General features: G+C 42.2%; 1 protein-coding gene across 1 annotated transcript in view; it reads left to right on the top strand.

Annotated features, from left to right (window-relative positions):
• The window catches only part of LOC147706808 (calpain-1 catalytic subunit-like), a 601,296-nt gene that overhangs the window by 83,383 nt on the left and 493,616 nt on the right, over window positions 1-24,297 (top strand). Inside the window, exon 3 of the mRNA XM_086925586.1 lies at window positions 18,502-18,620. Coding sequence (XP_086781712.1) covers window positions 18,502-18,620 — 119 coding nt within the window. The remainder of the gene's footprint in view (window positions 1-18,501; window positions 18,621-24,297) is intronic.

Below are 24,297 nucleotides of genomic sequence, written 5' to 3'. Positions count from 1 at the left end.
ATGTGTTTTTCCTTCCTTACACCTCTGAAGGTTTTAGGCATCATGTGTTTTTCTCCGGTACCTCTGAATGTGTGATTGAAGCTTCATGTGCCATGTTATTACACCGCTGAATGTATGTTTTATGCATCATTTGTTTTTCCTTCCCTACACCTCTAAATGTTGGTTTTGCACCATGTGTAATGTGTTCTTACCTATACCCCTAAATGTATTTTATTCTTAGGTGGTTGTTCTTTCCAGTACAGGTGGTCCTAGTGAGGTCCTGGTTCCCTGCGTGACATTTCTCCTAAGGTGTTTAGGGTTGCGTAGGTGGTACTTACCTGTTCCCAGTAGTTACTGGATGTGATCTATAACTGTTATTTTGTGCTATACTTATTCTAAGTTCTAGAAGTCCTATTTCTAAAAGTGTTGAAACTGACAGTGGCCCATGTGGCCCTGTCCTGTAAATAATCCCTTGTGAATATTGGCCGTGCCAGTTGGCACAATGTACATGTGTGACTTCTATCTGATGTGTTTTTACATTACAGAAGTTATTTTTATATAACCTTGTGTGGAGTTCCTGTCGTGTGCTGGCGCAAATGCTTTACACATTGCCTCCGGGATAAGCCGGTCTGCTCGTGCCAAGCTACCAAGGGGGTGAGCAGGGGTTATCTTGGCGTGTGACTCCCTTGCCCTGACTAGAATGGTGGTTTCTGCCTAGCTTTGGCATCAGCCTTAGCCAACCAGAAATAGCCAGTTCTAACAGTTTCCATTAATTCATGATAGAAGTTACATACAGGATACATAATGCTTGTAAACATCACTCAATTGACGTGCCAATAAAGTCTCGTGGGGGAGCAGGCCTTTCAGCTGTGGTGGCCGAGTCCTCATCTGCCCCCGCCAATGGCTCTTTAACCCTCTGCGGGTAGGCCTCCCCACATCCAGTTCTAAGACTTTTTTTTTGCTATTTGGGGTAGTTTGCACTTTTGCCTCCATAACATTTTGTTCACATAAACTATCTGCACAAAATGTGAGTCCTTTTTTTCCAACATGCTGGGGATTCCTCAGGTGCCCAGGTTTAGTGGATTCTCTTGGAGGAGACTGAGAAAATAGCCAAAAAATGGCTAAACTTTGTTATTTAGGAAAAATAGGAAAGAAAACGATTTTTTTACCACAGATTTGGCATTTTTCAAAGAGGTAGTCCATTTTCCTATTTTTGTGCTTTAAACTTACTTTCTGTGTGAAACCCATGGATTATCGAGGAAAGCTATATATTTCTAAAAAGTAGGAAAAATGCCAATTCAGCAAGGGATCATATATGTAGATCCCTCAAGGCTTTCACAAAGAAATTAACTGTTGAAATAAATAAATATTGAAAACGACTAAAAAAAACAGAGATTTGTGAAAATGTTTTCATCTGTAATTTGTTTGTCAAAATGGCTAATTTACAAAAGCAATGTACCATTACGTGTGCTAGACCCTTTTTGTTGTTGAGCTATTTAGGGTTGGAAGGTTCTCTAAGAACCCAAGGTATGCAGAGCTAACAACTGAGCTGCACCGTACAATGGTTTTTCATTGTCTACTGAGTGTAGACATATTCATATGGTGAAATATGTAGCGTGAAAAATGGGTATCAAGGTAACCTATGTATTTCTGAAATGGGCAGAAAATATGGAGTTTAGAAGCAGTGATTATTTGTACATCTCTGAATTTGTGGGTACCTGTGTGAGCACATGACTTTAAAAAATGTAATCTTTTTTTCAAACCTTGGCTTATATTTGGAAGGCACAAATGCAAGCTAACCCAATTGGGAATAATAAATAGCATACTATTCGATGGTCCCAAATGTCTTTTGAGAAAAATAGTACCACACTTCTGCAGGTAGGCCTGGTACCTGCAACAGGAAATGGGCCAAAATGCAACATTGATGCAACACATTTTTCTTCAAAACAAGTGGCCCTTGTTTTGCAATGTGGGTAGCTGTGGATTTTGGGCCTAGTTCAGCCGGCACCTGAGAAAACCTTGCAAACCTGTACCGTTTTGAAAAATAGACACCTAAGGAAATGCTTGATACGGGTGACTTGCATGCCACTCACCAGACTGTTTTACTCAGAATCCATTGCAAACCTCTAACTTTGACTAAAAAACGAATTTACTCACATTTATGTGATGGAAAGTTCTGAAATCAGTGGGGTGCCACAAATGTCCTTCCACTCAGCATTCACTTGTGTCTTCTTATAAAAATGCTACCTCACTACTGTGGGTAGCCTAGCACCTACGACAGATAACGCATCATGTTTATATTACATTTTTCCACTCAAAACTGACCCATATTTTACAAAATGGGTAGCTGTGGATTTTGAGCTATAGCTCAGCCGGCACCTAGGGAAGCCTAGCAAACTTGTCATTTTTTTTAAACTAGACATATAGAAAAATAAATAATGGGGTGACTTGTGTGGCTCAAACTTTGACCAAAAAACACATTTTTCTCACATGTATGTGTTGGAAAGTTCTGGAATCTACAGGAGCCACAAACCTACTTCCACTCTTCTCCTAAAAATGGCACCTCACATGTGTGGGCAGTGCCTGCAACAGGAAAGGCTCCGAAATACAATGTGGAGGGATCAACATTTCATAGCAGCCTCTAATCTGCCTAGGGGAAATTACTTTCATCCCTGGGAGGAGAGGATAGGGGCTAGGCTTGATGGATGGGAGGGCTACCCAATCTGCTAAAAAAAACACAATCCATGGTGTCTTGTGGGCTTTCTGCCACCCCCTAGCAACCTCTAGTCTGCCCTGGGCAGAAAGACTTTGTGCCTGGGAGGTGGAGGGGAGCATTAGGCCATTGGAAGGGGACTCCAATGCATTAAGGTCAAACCCTGTTTTGGGAACCGCCTTTTTTCTTTGCACCACCTTGACCAAACATTGCACAACTTTCCATCCTCTGTTATGTAATGGGGGCAATAGGTCTGGAAAATTTTGCAGATAATTGTCAAACAAGTGTAAAGTTATTAAGGGGTAGAAATCAGAGGAATTCCTATCCCTGGCAACCCTAACTATAACTATAGAGCTGTACGAGATGCCACTCCACTTTATACGTTTCTTCAAATCTATGCTATGCCACTTCACTGTATGCTATTCCACTCTACACCACTCCACTCTACGCTGTTCCATTATACAGCACTACACTCTAAGCTTTTACACTGAACGCAACTTCAATGTTCGCCACTCTACTGTATGGCATACCACTCTACCACACTCCACTGTAAGCCACTCCATTCTACTTTATTCCATCGGACGTCAAGGCACTGTACACTATTACACTCTACTCTTCTCCAGTATACAGTACTCCACTGTATGTTATTCCACTGTATGCCTCTCCAGCCTACGCTACACCACTATATACTATTCCACTGTATGCCACTCCACTGTATGCTGCTACTCCACTCTATGCCGCAACAGTGTACAATCCTCTACATAACTTCACTCTAAAAAAACTCTACTACACTCAATGCCACTCTACTAGACTCTACTCCACTCTATCTCTGTACACTCCACTGTCCAAATTTGTACTCCACTCTATGCCCGTACCCTCTACTATACAACACTCTACTCCACTCTATGACACTTTCCAACACTGCACGACACATCACTTCACTCTAAGGTATTAGACACTACTCCAATTTATACCAGTTTCCTTGACTTTAACCTATGCCACTTCAATGTACATTACTCCACTCTATCATAACCCACTATACCCTACTCCACTCTATGCCACTGCACTGTACACCACTTCCCTCTGTGCTATTCCACTCTATGGCACTCTACAGTATTCCACCGTATGCTATTTACCTGTATTCTGCTACACTCCACTCTCCTCCTCTCTATATACCTACACTATATAAAAGTCTACTCCACTTTATGGCACTCCACGACACTCTACTCAACTCTATCCCTATACAGTCTACGATCCAACTCTATATACACTCCATCGTGCAACACTGTTCTAAGCTCCACTCTACTGTACGAGACCACAACCTGAATTATAACAGTTTACTACCTACGCTAAGCCACTCCACTCCATGTCGCTCTAATCTAGGAAACGCCACTCCACTTTAGGAGACTTACCTGACTCTACACTACTGTGGAACAGTCTACCTAGATCCACTGTTTGACACACTACTGTCCTCTATGCAGCCCCACTCTACAACACTGTATGCCACTCTCTGACACTTCACTCCGGTCTATACCCCTACATTTCAGTGTACACCACAGTACTCTACTGTATGCCACTGTACAACACTGTTCAACTCTAACGCTTTACGATACTCTAGTCCACTATACAACACTATAAGCAACTCTTTGCATGCCACTGCACCCCATATTACTTCACTTTACTCTGACACAGGACTCCACTCTACTCCACTATTCCACTCTGCACCACTCCAATTTGTGTTGCTCTATTCCATTGTACTCTATAACACTGTAAGCCAATACACTGTACCACACTCTACAATACTGTACTGTACATCACTCCACTCTACAAAACCCAACTAGACTATGTGACTTTTTACTCTACAACAATCTACAACACTTTCCAATACTGTAGTACTCACACCTGCACTCTACTGGATAACACAGTAGTCCAATCTATGAGTCTTCACTCTACTGTATGCTATGCCAGTCTACTCTACTGCATTCCACACCACTAAAGTCAATCAATCAATAAACTTTATTTTTGGTCAACATGCATAAATTAAGTCATACCTTTAGCCAATCTTTCGCCAAGATATTCAAAGCTACGAAACCGCTCTAAGCGAGTGTTGTTTAGGGTTAATCGTCCTTTAAACGATTTATGGGGGTTTAGTATCACGAGTTTTGTCTTAGTGGTATTTATTTATAGACCCCTCTCATCGCAGAAAGCCTTGAATTGGTCTATTGGCATCTGGAGCCCCTTGGGAGCTTTAGAAACAAGGAGCATATAATCCGCAAAGAGAAGTGTGGCCATCTTCATATTCCCTAATGAGGGAGCATCAGCAGGAATTCTAGCCAAGGAGTTCACAACTTGGTTGATACAGAGAGAAAATAAAGTAGAAGCCAAGACAAAACTTTTCCGGACCCTCTGTTGACATTAATGGGGTATGTGACTTGGCCCTGATTCCCTCAGCCTACCCTGGCATGGTTGCTTCATGATGACGAACAACTAATGCCAGGATCTCCAGAGGAATTCCCGTGTCTGTCAACGCCACCCAAAGCTTTCCAGGAGGCTCAAGATCCGATGCGGACTTCAGATCTATGAAGGCAGCATATAGGCTCCCCTTGCCCAATACCACCACCTTCCAGTAAAGAAGAAAGAATCTAACAATCTGATCGATTTTTCCAGTTTTTTATCGAAATCCAGCTTGGAAATGCAACAGTATATTATTCTCAGCCATCCAGTCCTGGATTCTCACTAGGAGAGTACTGCTGAATACCTTTTGAATACAGTCTATTAAACTGATAGTCCTGTAGTTAGTTGGATTATTTTTATCGCCTTTTTTATTTAAAAACTGGAATAACCTCTGCTCCCATCCATGAGTCTGGAATTCGGCCACCACCTGCAATAGCATTATAAATTGCCAGCATTTATAAGTGGAAAATTCCTTTTATTGAGCCAAAACAGGTCACCAGGAATTCCATCTGGTCCCCGAGCTTTAGAGGGTACAATGGATTCAATTGAAGTTTCTATTTCCTCCTTGGTGAAAATGACCCTCGCTGGGTTTGGGGGTAAACTTAAAAGTATATTTAATAGTAGTGGATTGGAGGGCACCAAAGTGCTTCTGCCTATCCCCAACTGTAATATTATTAGCTAGCACAGGTTGATTTCTTAAATTACCCCTCCCTACAAAAAACCCAAATTTTCTGAAATCTTTCAGGGAGCACGCCTCCCCAATTTGCTTAGCCAGGCCTAAACGTTGAAGTTAAGCTCCATGTTTACTGAAGAATACATATATCGTGGGATTGGACCAGCTGTACCCAATGAGGTAGGCAAAATTTGCTTCTAATTCCGGCCACATTCCAAGGGATTACTTTAAGCGAGTGATGGATTATAGGCAACTGGAAGAACAGTATCCACTCCCTTTTCCTCATGGGCAGGTGCTGTGCTAAAGTTGGTGTTAATGCTGTCCTGGCTTTGAGTTACTTCTTTAAAGATGATTTGCACAAGGGACTTTGGACCAGCCTTACAGAGTGAAAGTGGCAATAACTCCCGGTTATTGGAGGGTTTATGCAAGGCGAGGGGCACTAGTTTTAATGGACATACGTGCCGAGCTGAGCTGTAGTCAATCAATATCCGCTGGGGCAGGGGGTGATGGAAATGGCCTTTTGAGCGGCAAATTGGAGTTATACAAAGGGGTAAAAATTGCCAACTGCCTCTTAAATTGGATATTTCACTTGTCTGAAGGAAGACCTACAAAGCAAAAAGATTATGCATTAAACTCCCATCAGGTAAAGTCAGCTCTATGGCGTCTGTTGAGTTATTAGCTAAAGCACATCTCCTTGCATGTAGAATGTCTGCACTGATCATGGACCTACAACCTCTAACGTGCCTGATCCAATGAATAGATTTCTTTTGGAGGAATTCCTCATTCTTATGTCTTGTGGGATGATTACATTTAGGAAGATTAATCATGTAGATTTTATGATGCTGAGTGATGATAGGGGTAGAAGGTCCTGCCCAGTGATGTGGCATATCCCGCTTCGCTACTTCTCTAGGTGGAGATTGTGGATGTTTGTGTGTTTTCTCATATGTTGTTTGCACCTGGCATACCACCCTCTACATCTCCAACCCTTCGTGCTGTACATCTACTGGACCGGGACTTATAGTTGATGATAAGGAAGCATCATGTGTAACTTATCACTGGCAACTTCCCTCATGTGCTCGGAACCAGGTTCTATGCCTTGGCCATTTGATTTCCCAAGTCTGTCTAGCAACCTATGAATGAGCCCAGTTAGTGCTCCAATTTTATTTTTCAGGGCACAAACCTCCTTATATAAGTCAGATACGGAGCTGGAAGCTTCAAAATCAATTAAACCTGCATCAATGAGTGGGGAGATACTTCCTTTGTTAGCTTTCACGCTTTCATCTTGGTCCAAAATGGCAGTGCTAGTTTCTTGCAGATCTTGCAGGGGTAACAAGAAAGTACTGCATAGAAGCCCAGCAGCGGGTGTTAATGGGTCAATGGTTATATTTTGTGAATCATCCAAGGGCATTACTGGCCCTCCCCGGGCAGGTTACCGTTACCAATGTTCACCTTTCTAAAAGTGCTGGGTATGCGCCCTTCTTTAGCAGAAGTTCCATTTACTGTAATGGCCTTGGATTTAGTCTTAGCGTCAGTAGCAGTTGGAACCAGTAATCCCTCACATTTGGCCAATAAGTTGTCATTGGGATCGAAGAAGATGCAGAGCTCTGCATCATCTTCGATTTCTTGGATGCTTCATGTACTCCACCAGCCCCTGCCACCCCCTCCACAATGTTCCCTTTTCCCATGGAGCCTCCAACAAACCTTAGAAAAGCCAGAAGGGGAGATTGTTGTAATGTAAGATAACATTGAAAGCAGGAGTTATATTAAAAGGATTTATTTAGAATAAATCAGGAAAAGTAAACCCAGAAGAAAAGGCTATGAAGAGCGATGCTGTTGTGTCCAGGTAACGGAACAGAATGACATTACAGCAAAACTCAATCATAGAATACAGAACATTGTACATGTCATGAAGGAACATTATACATGTCATGAAGGAATAAATTAAAGGTACAGATACAACATCTCCTTTCCATAAACAAAAGAAAAGCAAATGAAAGTAAAAACATTAATTGGTTGGTTGATTGCTTTATTTCGATATGCATATATCATAAAAGCATTACAAAAGGTATAAAACAGCATATCATGAAATTTGACTGTACATATGGAATAAAAGAATAAAAACACAATTACTCAAGATAAATTAAGTAAAAAATGAATTAAATAGATATAGACAGTCTTTTTAGTCGAATCAACCAAGCCCATTTTAAAAACTTGGATACGGCCAGACAATTGGAGGGGCTGTGTTAGTTAATAAAATCCGGAGGGCGACCAAGTGCTGTCAAGTACCCAGTTCTCTGCAAATAGGTTTAAGCCAACGTGACCTAGGGCGCACGTAGTCCGGACATTCAAAAAGAAAGTGTGGCACAGTTTCAGGTTTGTCGGAGCATAGGGCACAATGACGTGATGCTGGCTGGGACTTATTCCACCTGGAACAAAAGTCGGCAAGGGGAAGGGTTCCTAGACGGAATTTGATGTATAAAGTCCGGTCCATGGCGATGGTGATAAGATCCATATAGGGCTCAAAGGAAACAACGTCTTTTATTTTCAAGTAAGCTGCGGTGGCATTGCAGTGACGCTGATTACTGATGCGCTTCAGGGAGACCCATTCCCAATATAGTTTTTTAGGGCCTCCTTGGGGGGGGGGCTGATTGATTGGACCAGCAGGACCCCAAGCCTATGTCCCCTAGCAAATGTTTGATGTACCTAAGCCATTTGATCTTCTGCCAGCCGTCCGAGCTCATCACCTCGGCTAACCCGTCAGCATAGGATTTTAGTTCCGGAACCCTCCACAAGCGAGCCCAAAGCAAGAGAGGGCGAAGTCGAGCCTGGTCCCTAATTTCTTTGCAGCCTACATCCATTAAAACCGGGACTGTCGGAGTACTCGTTGGAATGGCGAGGAGGTCCTTGATGAATTTATTCTCTGCCTTACTTAGAGACTTCATATTGCCTAGGCCCCACAGTTCGGCTCCGTAAAGTGACGCGGATACAGCACGGGCTTTGTAGATATCTATTAGCGGGGCTACACAATGTTTTGTTGAATTGCTGTATTCCTTGAGAAGGGCCCCCGCCCACCCTTTTGTGACCGACTGTCATTTTATTGATATGCGCGGTCCAACTCATAGCATCACTCAGTCGGATTCCCAGGTAGTCGAATTCTGCCACTCTTTCGAGGGGGGTGGAGTTCAAAATGGGGGGACGGCCAAGTTTGCGGGGGGGGGGTGGATGATTACATACTTAGTTTTGTCCACGTTGATAACTAGTCCTCTGATAGTGCAAAAGTCCTGGAAGCGGTTCAGGAGTTTCTGGAGGCCTTGGGGAGTTTTCGAGATGAGGAGGGTGTCATCGGCGAACAGCAAGGTTGGAATTTTTACGCCTCCCAATGTGGGGGCGTCTGCTGGTTCGCCGAGCAGGTGCTCTACCACCCCAATAACATAGAGGGAGAATAGGGTGAGAGCTAGAACACAGCCCTGCCGCACTCCCCTCTCGACCCTGATCTTATCGGTCTTTTCCCCATTCAGCCCCCATCTAACCTGGGCATAATTGGCATTGTGCAATTTAATAAGGAGGTCTAAGATGTATGATGGCATCCCTAGGCCATACAACACCCTCCAGAGTTCCTCCCTAGGAACCAGGTCAAAGGCAGTCTTTAGATCTATGAAGGCCAAGTAGAGACTGCCTTTGCCTAGCTCCACCACCTTCCAGTACAATAACAAAAGCCTGAACACCTGCTCAATCGTCCCGGTTCCTGAGCGGAACCCCGCTTGCATATCAGATAGTATGTGGTTGTCATCCACCCATTGTAAAATCCTCCCCAAAATTGCTTTCCCCGCCAATTTCTGGCTCGAGTCTATTAGGCTTATGGGCCTGTAATTCCCAGGTAAGTCCCGGCATCCCTTTTTAAAAATTGGGACTACCTCTGCCCCTTTCCAGGAATCAGGCACAAGTCCTCCCTCGATGATGGCATTAAGGAGGGCCGAGATCAATGCCCCCCATTCTTTTGGGTAGGCTCGAAGGACGTCTCCCGGAAGCCCGTCCGGGCCAGCAGCTTTTAGTGGTACCAGAGTTTTAATCAGGTTTATGACTTCCCGCTCAGTAAACAAGGCCAAATCTCTATCCAGGATGTAAGATGGAAGGATGAAGGGGACGTTAAGTGGGCCTTCAATGGCGGAATAGAGTGACTGGAAGTGGGTAAACCATGACTGGGCAGAGATGCTGCAGGTCCTCAATGTGTCATCGGGGCGATTCCTGCTTCCCACCAAATCCCAAAAGCCTTTAGCGTCTTTCCCTGGACTGGCAGTCAAAAGGTCCTGCCAGTATCTGTCCTCCCATTCCTTTTTAGCATTTTTTTGGCAGAGGGAGTATTGCCTTCTTGCCTCCCTAGTCCTAGTGTATATTTTGGACGTAACTGCTTCAACAAGGGTTGTCTTCGCCTCTCTACATTTCCGGTTGAACCAGCCCTGTCTAGCCCATGGGCGGGGATTCCTCCTGTTGGCACTAGCTGGGACAAAGAAGAGGTCACTAATAATAATCTTTAAACCTAGAAGGAATAACAATATTTCTTTTTCCACTATTCTGATTAGAATCAGAATTAGTTTCAGAAGTTTCTTCTTCTAACAAACCTTCCGCACAACCATCAGAATCAATCAAATTGTTCTCACCCTTTTCCTTACTAATACAAGATTGATAACTAGTCTCACTAACATGTGAATCATGTAGTGATTGTTCTACAACATCTGAATCTTGTAATGAAGTTTGTTCTACAACATCCGAATCATGTGATGGTTGGGCTACATTCAAGAAGTCTTTATAACACAAAAAAGAGGAATTGTCCAAAATACCTTTACCATCAACTTTTTTTAAAAATAATGTCTTTTTGAAAAGGTTCTATCTTAATAACAGCACTTTTGTTCCACCATCCTTTGTTTTTAATCATACCAGATGAATTAGAAGCTCTAACGACCTGTTGAGGCAAGGAATACTTAGATTCACCTTTAACAACTTTTTTAGGTTTTTTGATAATAACCCAATCACCAGTTGTAAACTCACAGTTATTAAGTGGAGAAATTACATTACCCAACTTATATTTTTTCTCAAAGTTATTCACATTCATCAATAGAACTCGCAGTAGTAAGCCCATCTAATTTTTTTAAAGAAGACAAGTTTTTATCAAATACTGGTTTGATTATATCATTTGCATCCCTTCCCTTCAACAAGAAAAAAGGGGTAAAACCAGTAATTGAATGTGGAGTGTTCAAATAACTCCAAACTTTTTGTTTTATATGTTTCCTTACATCCATACCTGATGATAAGGCTGTTTGTATACCTTCCTTGAAAATTTTATTTGCTCTCTCGACCAGTCCATTTGCAGCTGGAAAATACAAAGGACTTTTAATATGCTTTATATCATGCTTACTCAAAAAATCAACCATTTTTTTAAATACAAAATGTGTACCATTATCGGACACTAATTTCTTAGGAAATCCTTCAACATTAAAAATGTTTTCTAGAAAGTCAATTACAACATCTGTACTTGGAAATTTCACGAAATCATTTTTTTTTTTTTTTTTTTTTAGGTTTTTATAGAGCGCGTAGTCACCCAAGAGTATCCCAGCGCTAAACCTCAGGCTCCTAAGGGTTGAAAGTAGGGGATGTCGACGACTTAAGGGAAGCGTAGGGTTTTAAGAGACTTCCTGAATCGCAGGAGGTTTGGTTCCGATCTGAGACTCGGGGGGAGCGCGTTCCATTTTTTTGCTGTATTGACTGAGAAGCGGCGGCCACCTGCGCGGGCCTTCTTCACCCTGAGAATCATGATAAGGTTTCCATGTTCTGACCGAAGCGCTCTCGTAGGTCTATAGGGTGTGATCCAGTTGTTGAGGATTGGTGGGCCTGCGCTGTGCAGTACCTTGTGGGCCAAGCAAAGGGCCTTGAATGTTACTCTTTCCCTAATCGGGAGCCAGTGTAGCTTCCTCAATGCAGGTTTGGCTGATGTTCTGGCTGGAGTATTCGTAAGTAGTCGGGCTGCGGCATTCTGGGTTTTTTGCAATGTTTGGAGAGTGGATTCCGGTGCTCCCAGGTAAATGGCGTTGCTGTAGTCCAGCCTGGATAAAATTAGGCCTTGGATCAGCAGTAGTCGGGACTGGAATGGGAGTAGGGGGAGCACCTTTCTGCATGATCTGAGTAGGCCATAGCAGATGCCGGCCGTTTTTCTTGCCTGTGTTCTGAAGGTGAGATCTGTCTCTAACCATACTCCCAGACTCTTAACTTCCGTCTTGGGGGTAGGGGGTTCACCCATACAGGCGGGCCAGATGTTAGGGGGAAGATTCATGGTTTTGTGTCCTAGGAGCAGGATCTCCGTTTTTGATCCATTTAATTTTAGGGCTGAGTCACTCATCCATTGATGGATATTGGAGAGGCAATCGTGGAGATTGGAAGGCTCTAGCTTGGGGTGAGAGAGCGTCACCACCAGCTGAGTATCGTCAGCATAGCTGACGATGGTGACTCCAAATGGTGAGACCAGCTCCTCCAGTGGGGCCATGTACACGTTAAACAACGTGGGGCTTAGTGATGAGCCCTGTGGCACACCACACCGGAGGGGGATGGAGGGGGAGCGGCTTTCACCTTCCCAGACTTGGAAGGAGCGTCGGGAGAGAAAGGACGTGCGCCATTTCAGTGCTGTGTCTTTCACTCCGATGTTATCTAGGCGTTGGGTTAGGACCTGGTGGCTGACAGTGTCGAAGGCCGCGCTCAGGTCTAGGAGGACCACTGCCACTGATCCTCCTGTATCGATGATTTCTCTGGTCTTCTCTACTGCTGCGAGGAGAGCGGTGTCAGTGCCCTGACCTGGTCTAAAGCCTGTCTGTGAGTTTTTGAGGAGGTGGTTTGATTCAAGGAAGTGTGACAGCTTTTTATTCGCTAGTTTCTCGGCGACCTTACCTATCCAGGGGAGGAGCGAGATTGGTCTGTAATTAGATAGATCCGCAGGGTCTAGCGATGGTTTCTTGAGGAGCCCTTTTACGACTGCCTCCTTCCAGCTTAAAGGGACTTCTCCTTGGGCTAACGAGATGTTGATGAGGGCAGTCAGTTGGGGCACAATGGTCCGGGTGATATCTTTGACGAACCGTATGGGAACTGGGTCACTGGGAACTGAAATCATATGAAACCCATTTTAAATAATAGTCAGTCAAAACTATTAAATATTTCATATCTTCTCCCAAGATATTATATGGTCCTGAAAAATCTATTGCTAATTTTTCCCATGCTTGTTCAGGCAATAAATTAGTAGAAGTAAGAGTTTTTTTACTTTTCCAATGCTTGTCGGACAGGAGGCATTCAGGACATTGGTTAACAAATCGATCAACAAAAGAATCCATGCTGGGCCACCAATAAAATGTTCTCAATATTTTCTTAGTACAAGACATACCTGGGTGTCCAGAATGCGCTCTTTCTACAAGACCTTCTTTCAAAACATTGGGTGGGACAAAAAGTCCACATCTAGTTATGAACCCATTCTCCAGACTTAACTCAGAAGACACTTGTTGAAAAGGTACCAAATCCTTACTAAGATTTCTTAAAGGAGGCCATCCTTTTCTGATGTATTCTTTTATTTTTATCAAAATGTCATCCTTCTTGTAACCATCCAACCAATCATTTTCTGTAAAACAACCCAAAGAATTTTCACAAGCGTCTAAAGCGGAAACAACAGCGCATTCATCATCATAGATGTCTGAAACTCCAGTTTGATTGACAAGAGGAATTCTAGACAAACAGTCCGCCCTAAAATTTGCTCCTCCAGAGATGTGTTTCACTTCGAAATTATATTCCTGTAATTTCGAAATTATCCTTACCAATTTCGAAGTTGCTTGGCCAGTTCCATTTCCATTCATCAAGAATATAAGTGGCTTATGATCTGTAAATAGATCAAAGCGAGTTCCCCATAAGTAACTCCTGAACTTTTCTACTGCCCACGAGCAGGCTAAAACTTCACGCTCTATGGTGCTGTAATTAGATTCAGCTGTAGTTAAAGTTCTTGAAATAAAAGCAATAGTATTCTCTTTGCCCTTCACAAATTGTGTTAATACACCACCTAGACCTACACAACTCGCATCTACAGTGACAATACACTTGAAACCACAAGAAAAAGGTTTTAAAGCTGGAGCATTCTTGATCATTTCTTTCACTTTTTTAAACGCTTCATCATGAATCAAAGACCATTCATACTTTTCATTCTTTCTGGTTAAACATCTGAGTGGTTCAACCACAAATGCATAACCATGCACAAAACGTGCATAGTACTCGCTAAGTCCTAAAAAAGATCTTAGTGAGTCCTTATCAACAGGAGCTGGTGCAAGCATAATTGAATCAATCAGGTTCTGTTTTGGTTTAATGCCTTCCTTAGTAATTGAGTGCCCTAAATTTTCCAATTCTTGAACCAAAAAACTGCTCAAAATGCTTAACACTTTTTCCAGAGTTTTATTATGCTCATCCACTCCATTACCAAAAATGAGAATGTCATCTTGAAATGCTTGCACCCCTTTGATGTCTCCAAATAACGAGTCCATTAGCTTCTGAAATACACTAGCTGCAGAAGCTAATCCAAAAGGGAGTCTCGTATATTTGAAGGCACCAAAGGGAGTAACAAACGTGGTAAGATCCTGTGACCTTTCTGACAAAACAACCTGATGGTAGGCTGACTTTAAGTCAATTAGCGAAAAATGTGTAGAATTTCCTATTGCCATCAGCATCTCTTGAATCAAAGGCAAAGGGTGGCAATCCACCAAAATGTTTTTATTCAGAGAGCGCAAATAAGTACCCATGCGCAACTTACCATTTTTCCGTTTAGCTAAAACTACGGCTGAAACCCACTCAGATGAATTCGTAGGTTTAATTACTCCATCTTTACACAGGCTATCCAAATGTTCTTTTAACTCTTCTCTGACACTTAATGGTACATTTCTGACCTTATGTATCACAGGTAACGCATTTTTTTTAAATTTAATGTCATGCTCAACACCTTTCACACAACCAATTCTGTCCTCAAATATTTCTTTATATTTACTGAGAATAGAATCCAAATCATTTGAATTCTTATTTTCTTTGCAAACATCTATTGAAGCTATTGGAATGTCACCAAGAATAATGGGTGTATCACTATCAGGTTTTAACATGATACCCATTTTTCCTAAATCACGCCAACCAATTATATCTCTCCCTTTCTTGACAACATAAACCTTAGTTGTTATTTCCCTTCCTAGTAGCTCAACTAAACCAGTAAAGTATCCTAACATGTTAATGAAATGTCCACCAATTGCTTTTGGATTAACATCAGTAACAGAAAGCTTACTTGGAAAAGAATAATTAGCATAAGTCATTTAATCTAAAATGGTTATTGGCGATCCTGAATCTGCCATTACTTCCAATTTGACACCTTCAATAATTGCTTCACCTAAAGGTGCTTTGAAAGTAATCTCAGAATCAATCAAATTTAATGACAAGATTACTAATTTCATCCTCCATGTCATCTAATGCATTAACACTAGTTTGTGAAACATTCCTATTCTTTAAAATAGTTTTGCATGCACTTTCAAGATGTCCGATTTTTTTACATTTTGCACATCTTTTTCCCTGTGCAGGACAATTTGGATTATTTCCGATGTGAGTCTTAGAACCACAACGATAACAAATCAGATTCTTCTTTACAGAAATGGATCCTTTTTCTTTTCTATAGTCTTGTACTCTCTGGTTACTGAACATACTGCTTCAGAATTATTAGTTCCTGTAATAACCTTAGTTGAAACCTGAGACCTCGCAATTCCGATTGCGATGTCAATGACCTCATTTAAAGTTGGATTCCTGCATGCTAGAAGACGTTCTTGTACTTTTTTTGAAAAGCAATGAAAAACCAATTGGTAGACGCGTAAATTCGAAACATAGTCTTCAATACTTTCCTCAGCCAACTGTTTTCTTTTATTAAAACCATGCCTCTCTACCACAATGTTAGGCTGTTCATGAAATCTTTTTTCCAACCTTTTAACTGCTTCTGTGTATTCATCCCATGGAATGAACTGTCCAGGTGGTGGTTCACTTTCAGGTATGTTGTCAAAAATTTCCCTTCCTGCATCACCTAAAAGTCCATATAAAACAGCCTTTTTCCTTTCCTTAGAATAATCTTTACCATCTATTGCAACAAGATAGCTTTCAAAAGATTTATGCCACTGTTCCCACCTAACTGGCGGTTTACCTGCATTCTGTAGAAAAGGATTTATTTGATAAGGTTGAATTTGATAAGCCATTGTCAAATTATACCCTTTATGTATTTTTTATTTTGGCTTATTTGAAAAAGCACTCTCTTTTATTAATAAATGTTTACTCTTATTAATAAATGTTTTCTTTTATAAAACAAAAACTTTAAAAGTATTCACCTCCCATTCCGATTTTTAAATAAATAGAGTTACCAGCAAAGATCTTTTGTGTTCTTAAAATATGTGCTCGATCTCTTCAAAATACAGTTTCTTTCGATGTTTTCCTCTTATTACAAATGGCCGCTGCGTGGGGTCACGTCTATTGACCTTGCGTGATGACGAACGCTATGATGAGGAGACACGCTCTAGTGATGACGAGTGCTTCAGCGCGTAAACACGCTCTGCTTTACTCGCGCACTCAGCTCTGCGCAACACGCTGAGAACACTCACGCGCTTCCTTCACTGGCTGCAGTCACGCGAAGCACTGGAACACGGGGTAAATTTCAAATAGCGCATTCAACCTCCTTCCGGCATCCGATGCATACCAATTAGGTAAAGTAATCTTACCAAAAGTATGTAGTCGATGCCTTTAAAAGTTGTTGTTCTTCTTTCAAAAGCCTTACTTTTTTCTCGGTGGGTTAAAATTAAACTCAACTGCCAAATTAGAAAAAATAGTTCAAAATATTTTTTCGATCCCAATCCATCGTCGCCATATTTATGTTGTAATGTAAGACAACATTGAAGGTAGGAGTTATATTAAAAGGATTTATTTAGAATAAATCAGGAAAAGTAAACCCACAAGAAAAGGCTATGAAGAGCGATGCTGTCGTGTCCAGGTAACGGAACAGAATGACACGACAGCAAAACTCAATCATAGAATACAGAACATTGTACATGTCATGAAGGAACATTATACATGTCATGAAGGAATAAATTAAAGGTACAGATACAACAGAGATGAAAGGAAGAAGACGAACTCCCAAGCCAAGGCACCCAATAGGAGGGTGCAAATAACGCCCTGATTGGACTTCAGTAGGCACAATACCTTAAGTAAGTCTCCATTGTACAGGACTTTGGGGGAGAGAAAACAAGCCCCTAAGCCAATGCACCCAATGGGGAAGAACTAGCAGAGCACTAGTTAGGCTACAGTACGCTCAGTACCTTAAATGGAACTCCGAAACGTAAAAATTAGAGGGGTGGCCCAGCCTCTTCTGGCGGCAGACAGGGCCCACCCTTGGCCCGGGCTTTGCTTGGGCGCGGCCCGGTGCACCTGCGCGCGTCCCACGCTGCGGGAGTGTTCCAGTGCCTTTACGGCGTGTTGGGGTTAGCTCTGCCCCCTTGTGACGTATGCAAAGCACTGCGGGACTATGTCCCACCCCAGCAGGATGGCAGCAGCAGAACAGGTCGGTGGGGCCTCCGATGGCCCAGAGAGGCAGCAGTGCAGTTCAGTGAGGGGCCTTAAATGGCCCAGCAAAGCGTCTATGACACTCCATTTCACTCTGTGACACTTTACTACACTGGACACTATCCCACTCCAGTGCACTGCACTATACTCCACTCTAATACACTTTATCCCACTCTATGCCTCTGTACCATACGCTGCTCTACACCACTCCGCTGTTCTACACTCTACTCTAATGTCGAAATTCACTGTAAAAAACAAAGTTTAAAGTAACATTATAGTTAAGTGTAAGATTGTTTTTTTTTTTAAAACCTTAGATAATTACAGAAAAAACTAAGGTTAAAATAATGTTATAGTTGGGTGAATTTGTCACTGACATGAACGTTTTGAACTAAAAAAAACACAGAAATTCACCAGTTATAGTTAACAGTGCTAACTATAACTTGCAACACTGCCATGCACTGTTATGACCTCACATATGAAATCACTAGTGGCATATTCTACGGCATCATTTATGACATCACTGATGACATCTCAAATTACATTATTTCACTGGTGAGACCTGTTGACTGCCAATGCTTGTCATTACTCAAGTACAGGTTTTATTACAAAGGGAATAAAAAAAAGGTTTTCATTTTGTTTGAGATAAACATGCCAGTGATATGGAATTGATGCATTCATGCAGATGAAGAGACTTTTGAACTAAAATCATGAATAAGAATAAACAGCAAGTGTTTCAGATAGGCTGTGGCTTTCCCTTGCTTCACTCACCCCCTCTGGCTCATGACACCTCTTTGTGGTGACCCTTTACTTTTTGCCTTGTGCCAGTCTGGGGAAATTCAGTACATCCACATTTAATTCTTTTCTTCATACCTACCACACGCTAATACTTAATGCATGAGTTTTTCTGAGTGTGAGTTTCTTAAAAAAGAGTCACTCTATGGTGCAGCAACTGATTCTGTTTGAAGTCCTTGCTCTTGTGCTCAACACCTTGCTTTTCTTCATGAACATCTTCTAATGCACATTTCCGCTTGTGTTGCAGCTGATTGCTGGTTGCTGTCTGCAATTGGATGCCTCACCCTCAATGAAGAGCTTCTGCATCGTGTGGTCCCTCATGGGCAGGGATTCCAGGACGGTTATGCTGGGATCTTTCACTTCCAGGTACCGGGTTAGAGAGCAAGGCATTGTGAGCCAAGGAAGAAAGTAACTTCCAACTACCTGATCAACTTAGCCAAAGTGTTTGATAAATCATGAGATGAGGCTGATCCGTGAGCACTCAATGCGAGATGGACCACTAGGCAAACCCCCTGCTGGGTGGAAGGAGCTACTGCTTCAGTGGTTCCATTCTCAGGGCAATCATAGACGCTCTGTGGTAATGGGCTATCAATTACCCCATATGAGCAGTAGTTGCCCCTCTAAGGCAAAACTTTTGCCTTAGTGTTAGGTAAGATGTTTTTTTTATTTTGGACTCAAAGTAGCAAGCAAGTCTGATTCCCACCAGACAGTCTCAGGAGAAGGGAGGGTCACTCACAGAGAATTTATTTCAGTGGGATTACATGGTGCATTTCACAGCACACTTTTCAACTTACTTGGCAAAATAGGTAAAGGTTTTTAGAAGCATTTCTTGAAAGCCATTCAGGCCGTAATCCAGGGTATCTGTATCTACTTATAAAAACTGGAATTCCCAAGGGTGCTGGAGGCAGTGGGTGGTGGGGGAGGAGTGAGTTTACCCACAAACAATTGGGTCAAACATTGAATTTCAGTGTAATTTCCCAGAGGAATGGGCTAAAATGCACAAAAGGAGCTAAGACTATTAATGTACCAGCTTCAGTACACTACATGTGGCTGGCAGGCAGCAGGTTTTTATTCCAGGACGATATTTCAATGAGTTAATATCTTGTAGGAGGGTCACTCACAGAGAATTTATTTCAGTGGGATTACATGGTGCATTTCACAGCACACTTTTCAACTTACTTGGCAAAATAGGTAAAGGTTTTTAGAAGCATTTCTTGAAAGCCATTCAGGCCGTAATCCAGGGTATCTGTATCTACTTATAAAAACTGGAATTCCCAAGGGTGCTGGAGGCAGTGGGTGGTGGGGGAGGAGTGAGTTTACCCACAAACAATTGGGTCAAACATTGAATTTCAGTGTAATTTCCCAGAGGAATGGGCTAAAATGCACAAAAGGAGCTAAGACTATTAATGTACCAGCTTCAGTACACTACATGTGGCTGGCAGGCAGCAGGTTTTTATTCCAGGACGATATTTCAATGAGTTAATATCTTGTAGTTTATGTGTCGGCTGCAAACACCTGCATCTAGCCAGCCCAATGGTGAAGCTTTGGAGATCAATATAACTCTATGACAAATGTTTAGCTTGCTGGAGTTGGATATCAGAATACTGAGGTTTTAACATTGTCCTGCTATAATATCATAGCAAAAATATTAGCTACTAAAATATTGGGAACGTAAATATTCATACATTGGTAGGAATGGATTTACTATTCTTTACTCCGCATTGACATACCTTGTAAATAGGTTTTGTGAGGGTGCAGTTATGTGGAGTTAAGAATAGTAAACCTATTCAGTCAGGTTGAGCTGCATGAGAGATATCCCCTTAAATACACTCTACAAAAATACGGCCTTTCAGAGTTTCACAGGCCATTCTGCAGGCAGTAACGCCAAAGTTACCAGCAGCAGGCATGACGTGCATGTTTGTTGAATCATAAGCCTCCGATTGACAGGGGCAAAGGAAATAAAACATTGTCGAATTCATATGGATAGTGCTCCTGGACATATTGTACTTTATCAAAGGGAACAGGCACAATGGGCACGCCCCTTAGACACCACTGGCAAAATGCTAAATCCAACAAGAAAGTCCAGTTAGTCACTTAAAAGTGAAAAGAGGACTTGCTACGAACTGGTGTTAAATTGTATTAGTTAGCAAGAAGGTAAAAAGTGAAAATAGGACTTGCTACGAACTGGTTTTAAATTTGATTAGTTAGCAAGAAGCCAAATACCACATGTGGCATGGCGACAGTACGGATGGCGCAGAGGACGATAGTCTCATAAGCTTCCGGAAGGTGGACACCTGCCACCACAGCTCGCAAGCATAGTGGAAGTTCTGGTGCAACTGCATCAAGTAGGTAATGGGTTTATTTTGGTCTCCGTGATTCTTCACCAATAGCCTTGAAGCAAACCCATGCTTTGTATGACAGTATAGTGTGAATGGCTGGTTATAATCATCCAGTTCCAGAGCAGGGTCAGAGGATAATAATTACAAAGGGTTGCTCTGCCTCCTTAGACTAATGCAATGGGCCAGGAACCCACCATTCCTAGAAAGTGTGTACCTGAGATACAGTGGCTCTGGGGAAGACGAGGGCGTCCATGTATTTCTTGAGAGATTGGGAGAAGATGCAATGAAGCTTAGTAAGCCCCTCGGGCAAGCAAGACCATGTTAGCTCCCCACTGAGAATGAGAAAACAAAGATCTTGGCTGTGTGGATGGCTAAGGATCGAAAACAAAACAGAACCACTGTCAACCAATTAACAGTTGCTTGGTTACAGGACAGTGTGGTAGGAGGGTAGAAACAACATGCAATGTAGGGTTTACAACAGCATTGATGGCACATAGTTTTTGGAAACATCTGTAAATATCTTGTCCAGGCGTTTTGTTTGGACAATGGAGGTCTTACACACACTCACGATGGACATTAGCATCCTGCCTTTTATCGGAGTGATAATAATGTGTTGAATCCCGCTTTCATCCCAGGATGCCAATGGGCACTGGAGGATGCAAGGGGGCTTCTTCATTGGAGTTATCTTAGTTTTTATTGGTTCGGCAGTTGAAATACAATCAACATCATGATTAGGTTCTGACCACAAAGAAGGACGCACTTGAGCAAGTACATCAGAGGTAGATTGCAACATTGTATTTTCACAGCCAACATTAGTACATTCTTGGCTTTGCCAAAATACAGATGAAACATAATTGTCGTTGTTTTTGGCACATTCAGGAATGCAACATCACTGGAACAATACACAGTACCGTTCAATGTACACAAAATATATCTCCTGAAGAAGTAGGGTTTAACAGAAACATGTTGATCTGTGAGGAGGCCCAGGTCTATACTAATGGAATCAGCTATAGGCAAGAGGATAAGTTTTTTTTTAAATGGCAACTGCACAAATGGAGAAGCCTGAGAGAGGTAGGGAAGAAAATCCAGAGGTCTTTAAAGCAGGTTGGCTAGCATCTGTCTCAACGTGACAGGAGATGGGGCTTTGGTTAATAGTTCATGGTGTCAAAACATCTAAAGAGCACTCTGAGAAAAGTGGATAACATCAAGTTGTATGTGCTGTAGTTGTGCACTTGAGGTAAAGTAGCAAAAACTTGCTTTCAGGTCTAACAGCTCTTTCCTGAATTTGCTCGTGTAGGGTGGCTGGAATGTTTGTCCGTCAACGCCCTTGTTATCGAAATTGACCACTCACAGATTTTTGCGACTCAAGGAGCTCCGTCAGCCTTCCTCTTTGATTCACACATTCATCCCTTTAGAACTGTGCTGGGGTTGTAAGCGCTGTTGTGCCTCTAATTTGTGCCTTCTTCCCACTCTTTATAGAGATTCATGCTTTATTCTGTAGACTGCACACACTTCTGACTCTCCATATCCTGGAATTATCCCTTTACTTACCCAAACGGGTTTATCCAATTGTTACCTGCCCATACAACTATTTTCAAGATTGTACATAAATCTATACGTGAATAAACACAATAAGACTTTATACTTCATAAAATTGCAAAGCGCGCTTGCGCTGTGTGACCTGATTGGTGAGTCGAACCCCAAGCCGTCCTCCACCCAAATTCCCCATAAGAATTATGGTCCCTGACTTCAGCGCCTGGGAGAGTTGAGTGGAGTCACCCCCTCCAGCAAGCCTTGGAGCCCTAAGGCAGGGTGCATTATAGCACATGTGAGGACATATGGGGAGAGGATGTGGTCTCTCGGCTAGACTGCTGACTTTGGAGCTGGGAAACCAAGGTGTGAGCCTCGGGGTCGACTCCACATCCTGTGATTTTGGGCAAATCACTTAATCTCCTCTTGCCTACCAACCACGCTCTCAGGCTCCGGCCAAGCATAGGCACTTCCAGGCTAGTTGTTTCAACTTTCAAGAAATTCTGCCCACACACCAACTCAAAGGTGTCAAAGTGTTTCTTAACAAGAGAAAAACATATCTGTGAATCCCAAAGATGGGTACCAAAGGGATTCCTTGGCACCCTAAATAAACTTAAGGACACAAGCAGAGTCAAGAGACAAGACATAAACTTATAGGTTTATGTATACAGTACTCCAATAGAGATCACGTGATGAAACCAAAACAATGGAAATACACAGACACAGGACTCTGGAATCATGAGAAGTTAGCCAGTGCTTAATTTGTAAAAGAATGAGCGGGGCCAAAGTTTTTCTCTGAAGCCCATCGGCGCTGCTGCCAAATGTCTAAGTTGCTGAATACCAACACAATCTCTGTGCCCTTCTGTCTCCCTCTTGCAGGTTCTTTTTCATCCCTGCTTCCTCCTTTTGTAACTTTTTCTATCTTCCTCCTTCTTTCATCTTCTTCAGTGCTTCTCTCTGTAGCTCTGGGTGAAAGTCGAAAGATGAAAAATAAAAGATCTGCGCCCTAAAAAAAAAGAGTGCTGGTGGAACCCACCAGTACTCAGCACTGCACACATGACCATCATATAGGAACATGAACTTTTGCTGCTTGGTTTATCAGAAATCCTTGCAGGCCAGACATCAAACAAGACTTTACACGTCATTGACAGGCACAATTTCAATGCATGCTTAACATTGGTAGGAACTATGGGCCCGATTCACAGAACTAACTTAAGACAAAATCATAAAATACTACCATTTTGGTATTCACAGAAGGCACTTACTCATTTCGGTATTCACAGAAGTTAGGAGTCTTAACTTTAGGACTCCTAAATGCCTTCTGTGAATACTGAAAGTCTTAAAGTTAGGATTTTTCTCAGTTTAGGAGTAGTAAAGTTAGGACTCCTGACTTCTGTGAATACCGAAATGAGTAAGTGCCTTCTGTGAATACCAAAATGGTAGTAAGTTTAGGATTTTGTATTAAGTTAGTTCTGTGAATCGGGTACAATGTCTGTAGCAGCTAATTTTACCCTTGTGCAAAAAGTTAAAGGTTTCACACTGTCTATACTTACCTTATCAATGTTTTTGATATAGTGTTATAATGTCACGATATCAAAGACTCAGTTTATTAGTACCAAACCATTTGTTGGTCTTAGGCTTCTGACCAGTTCCAGAGTGATCCTAAGGTTAGGTCTTTGTGGGACTGTGTTCAGGTGGGGGTACAGTTGACAAGAGACATTTCTTTGAGGACCAAGCGGACAAGCAATTTTTTACAGTCCTTTGCTGATACAAAATGAATCCTCTGAGTCTGAGGTGTCAATGGGGCATGCCATAAAGAGGAACCCTGAGCATGTAATTATATATTATCAAATTGCTTGTGGCTGCAAAATTGGGAACACAAACACCCACTCTTCTTTGAGGTGGGAGAGAAGAACTCTCCTTGACACATTATATCTTTTACCTTTTCTAGCCAGTTTGCTAACAGAGGGAACAATATCCATGGAGGGGGAGTTGGGAAGTATTGTAGATGACCTAAGTAAGGTTGTGAGATGACTCCCTGCCCTCCCGGACACCGAGTCCCAGTTCTGAGCTTCCTTTTGCAGATCATTGTTTTCAGCTATGGGAGTCTAATTGGATTAGTGCTACAACTCCCATAATGCATCAGATTATTAAATACACACTCATGACTGGAG

Source organism: Lissotriton vulgaris, chromosome 6 (assembly GCF_964263255.1).
Source record: "Lissotriton vulgaris chromosome 6, aLisVul1.2, whole genome shotgun sequence".
Taxonomy (NCBI): Eukaryota; Metazoa; Chordata; class Amphibia; order Caudata; family Salamandridae; genus Lissotriton; species Lissotriton vulgaris.
The sequence above is the reverse complement of the archived record's forward strand: the minus strand, read 5'-3'. Positions and strand labels throughout refer to the sequence as shown.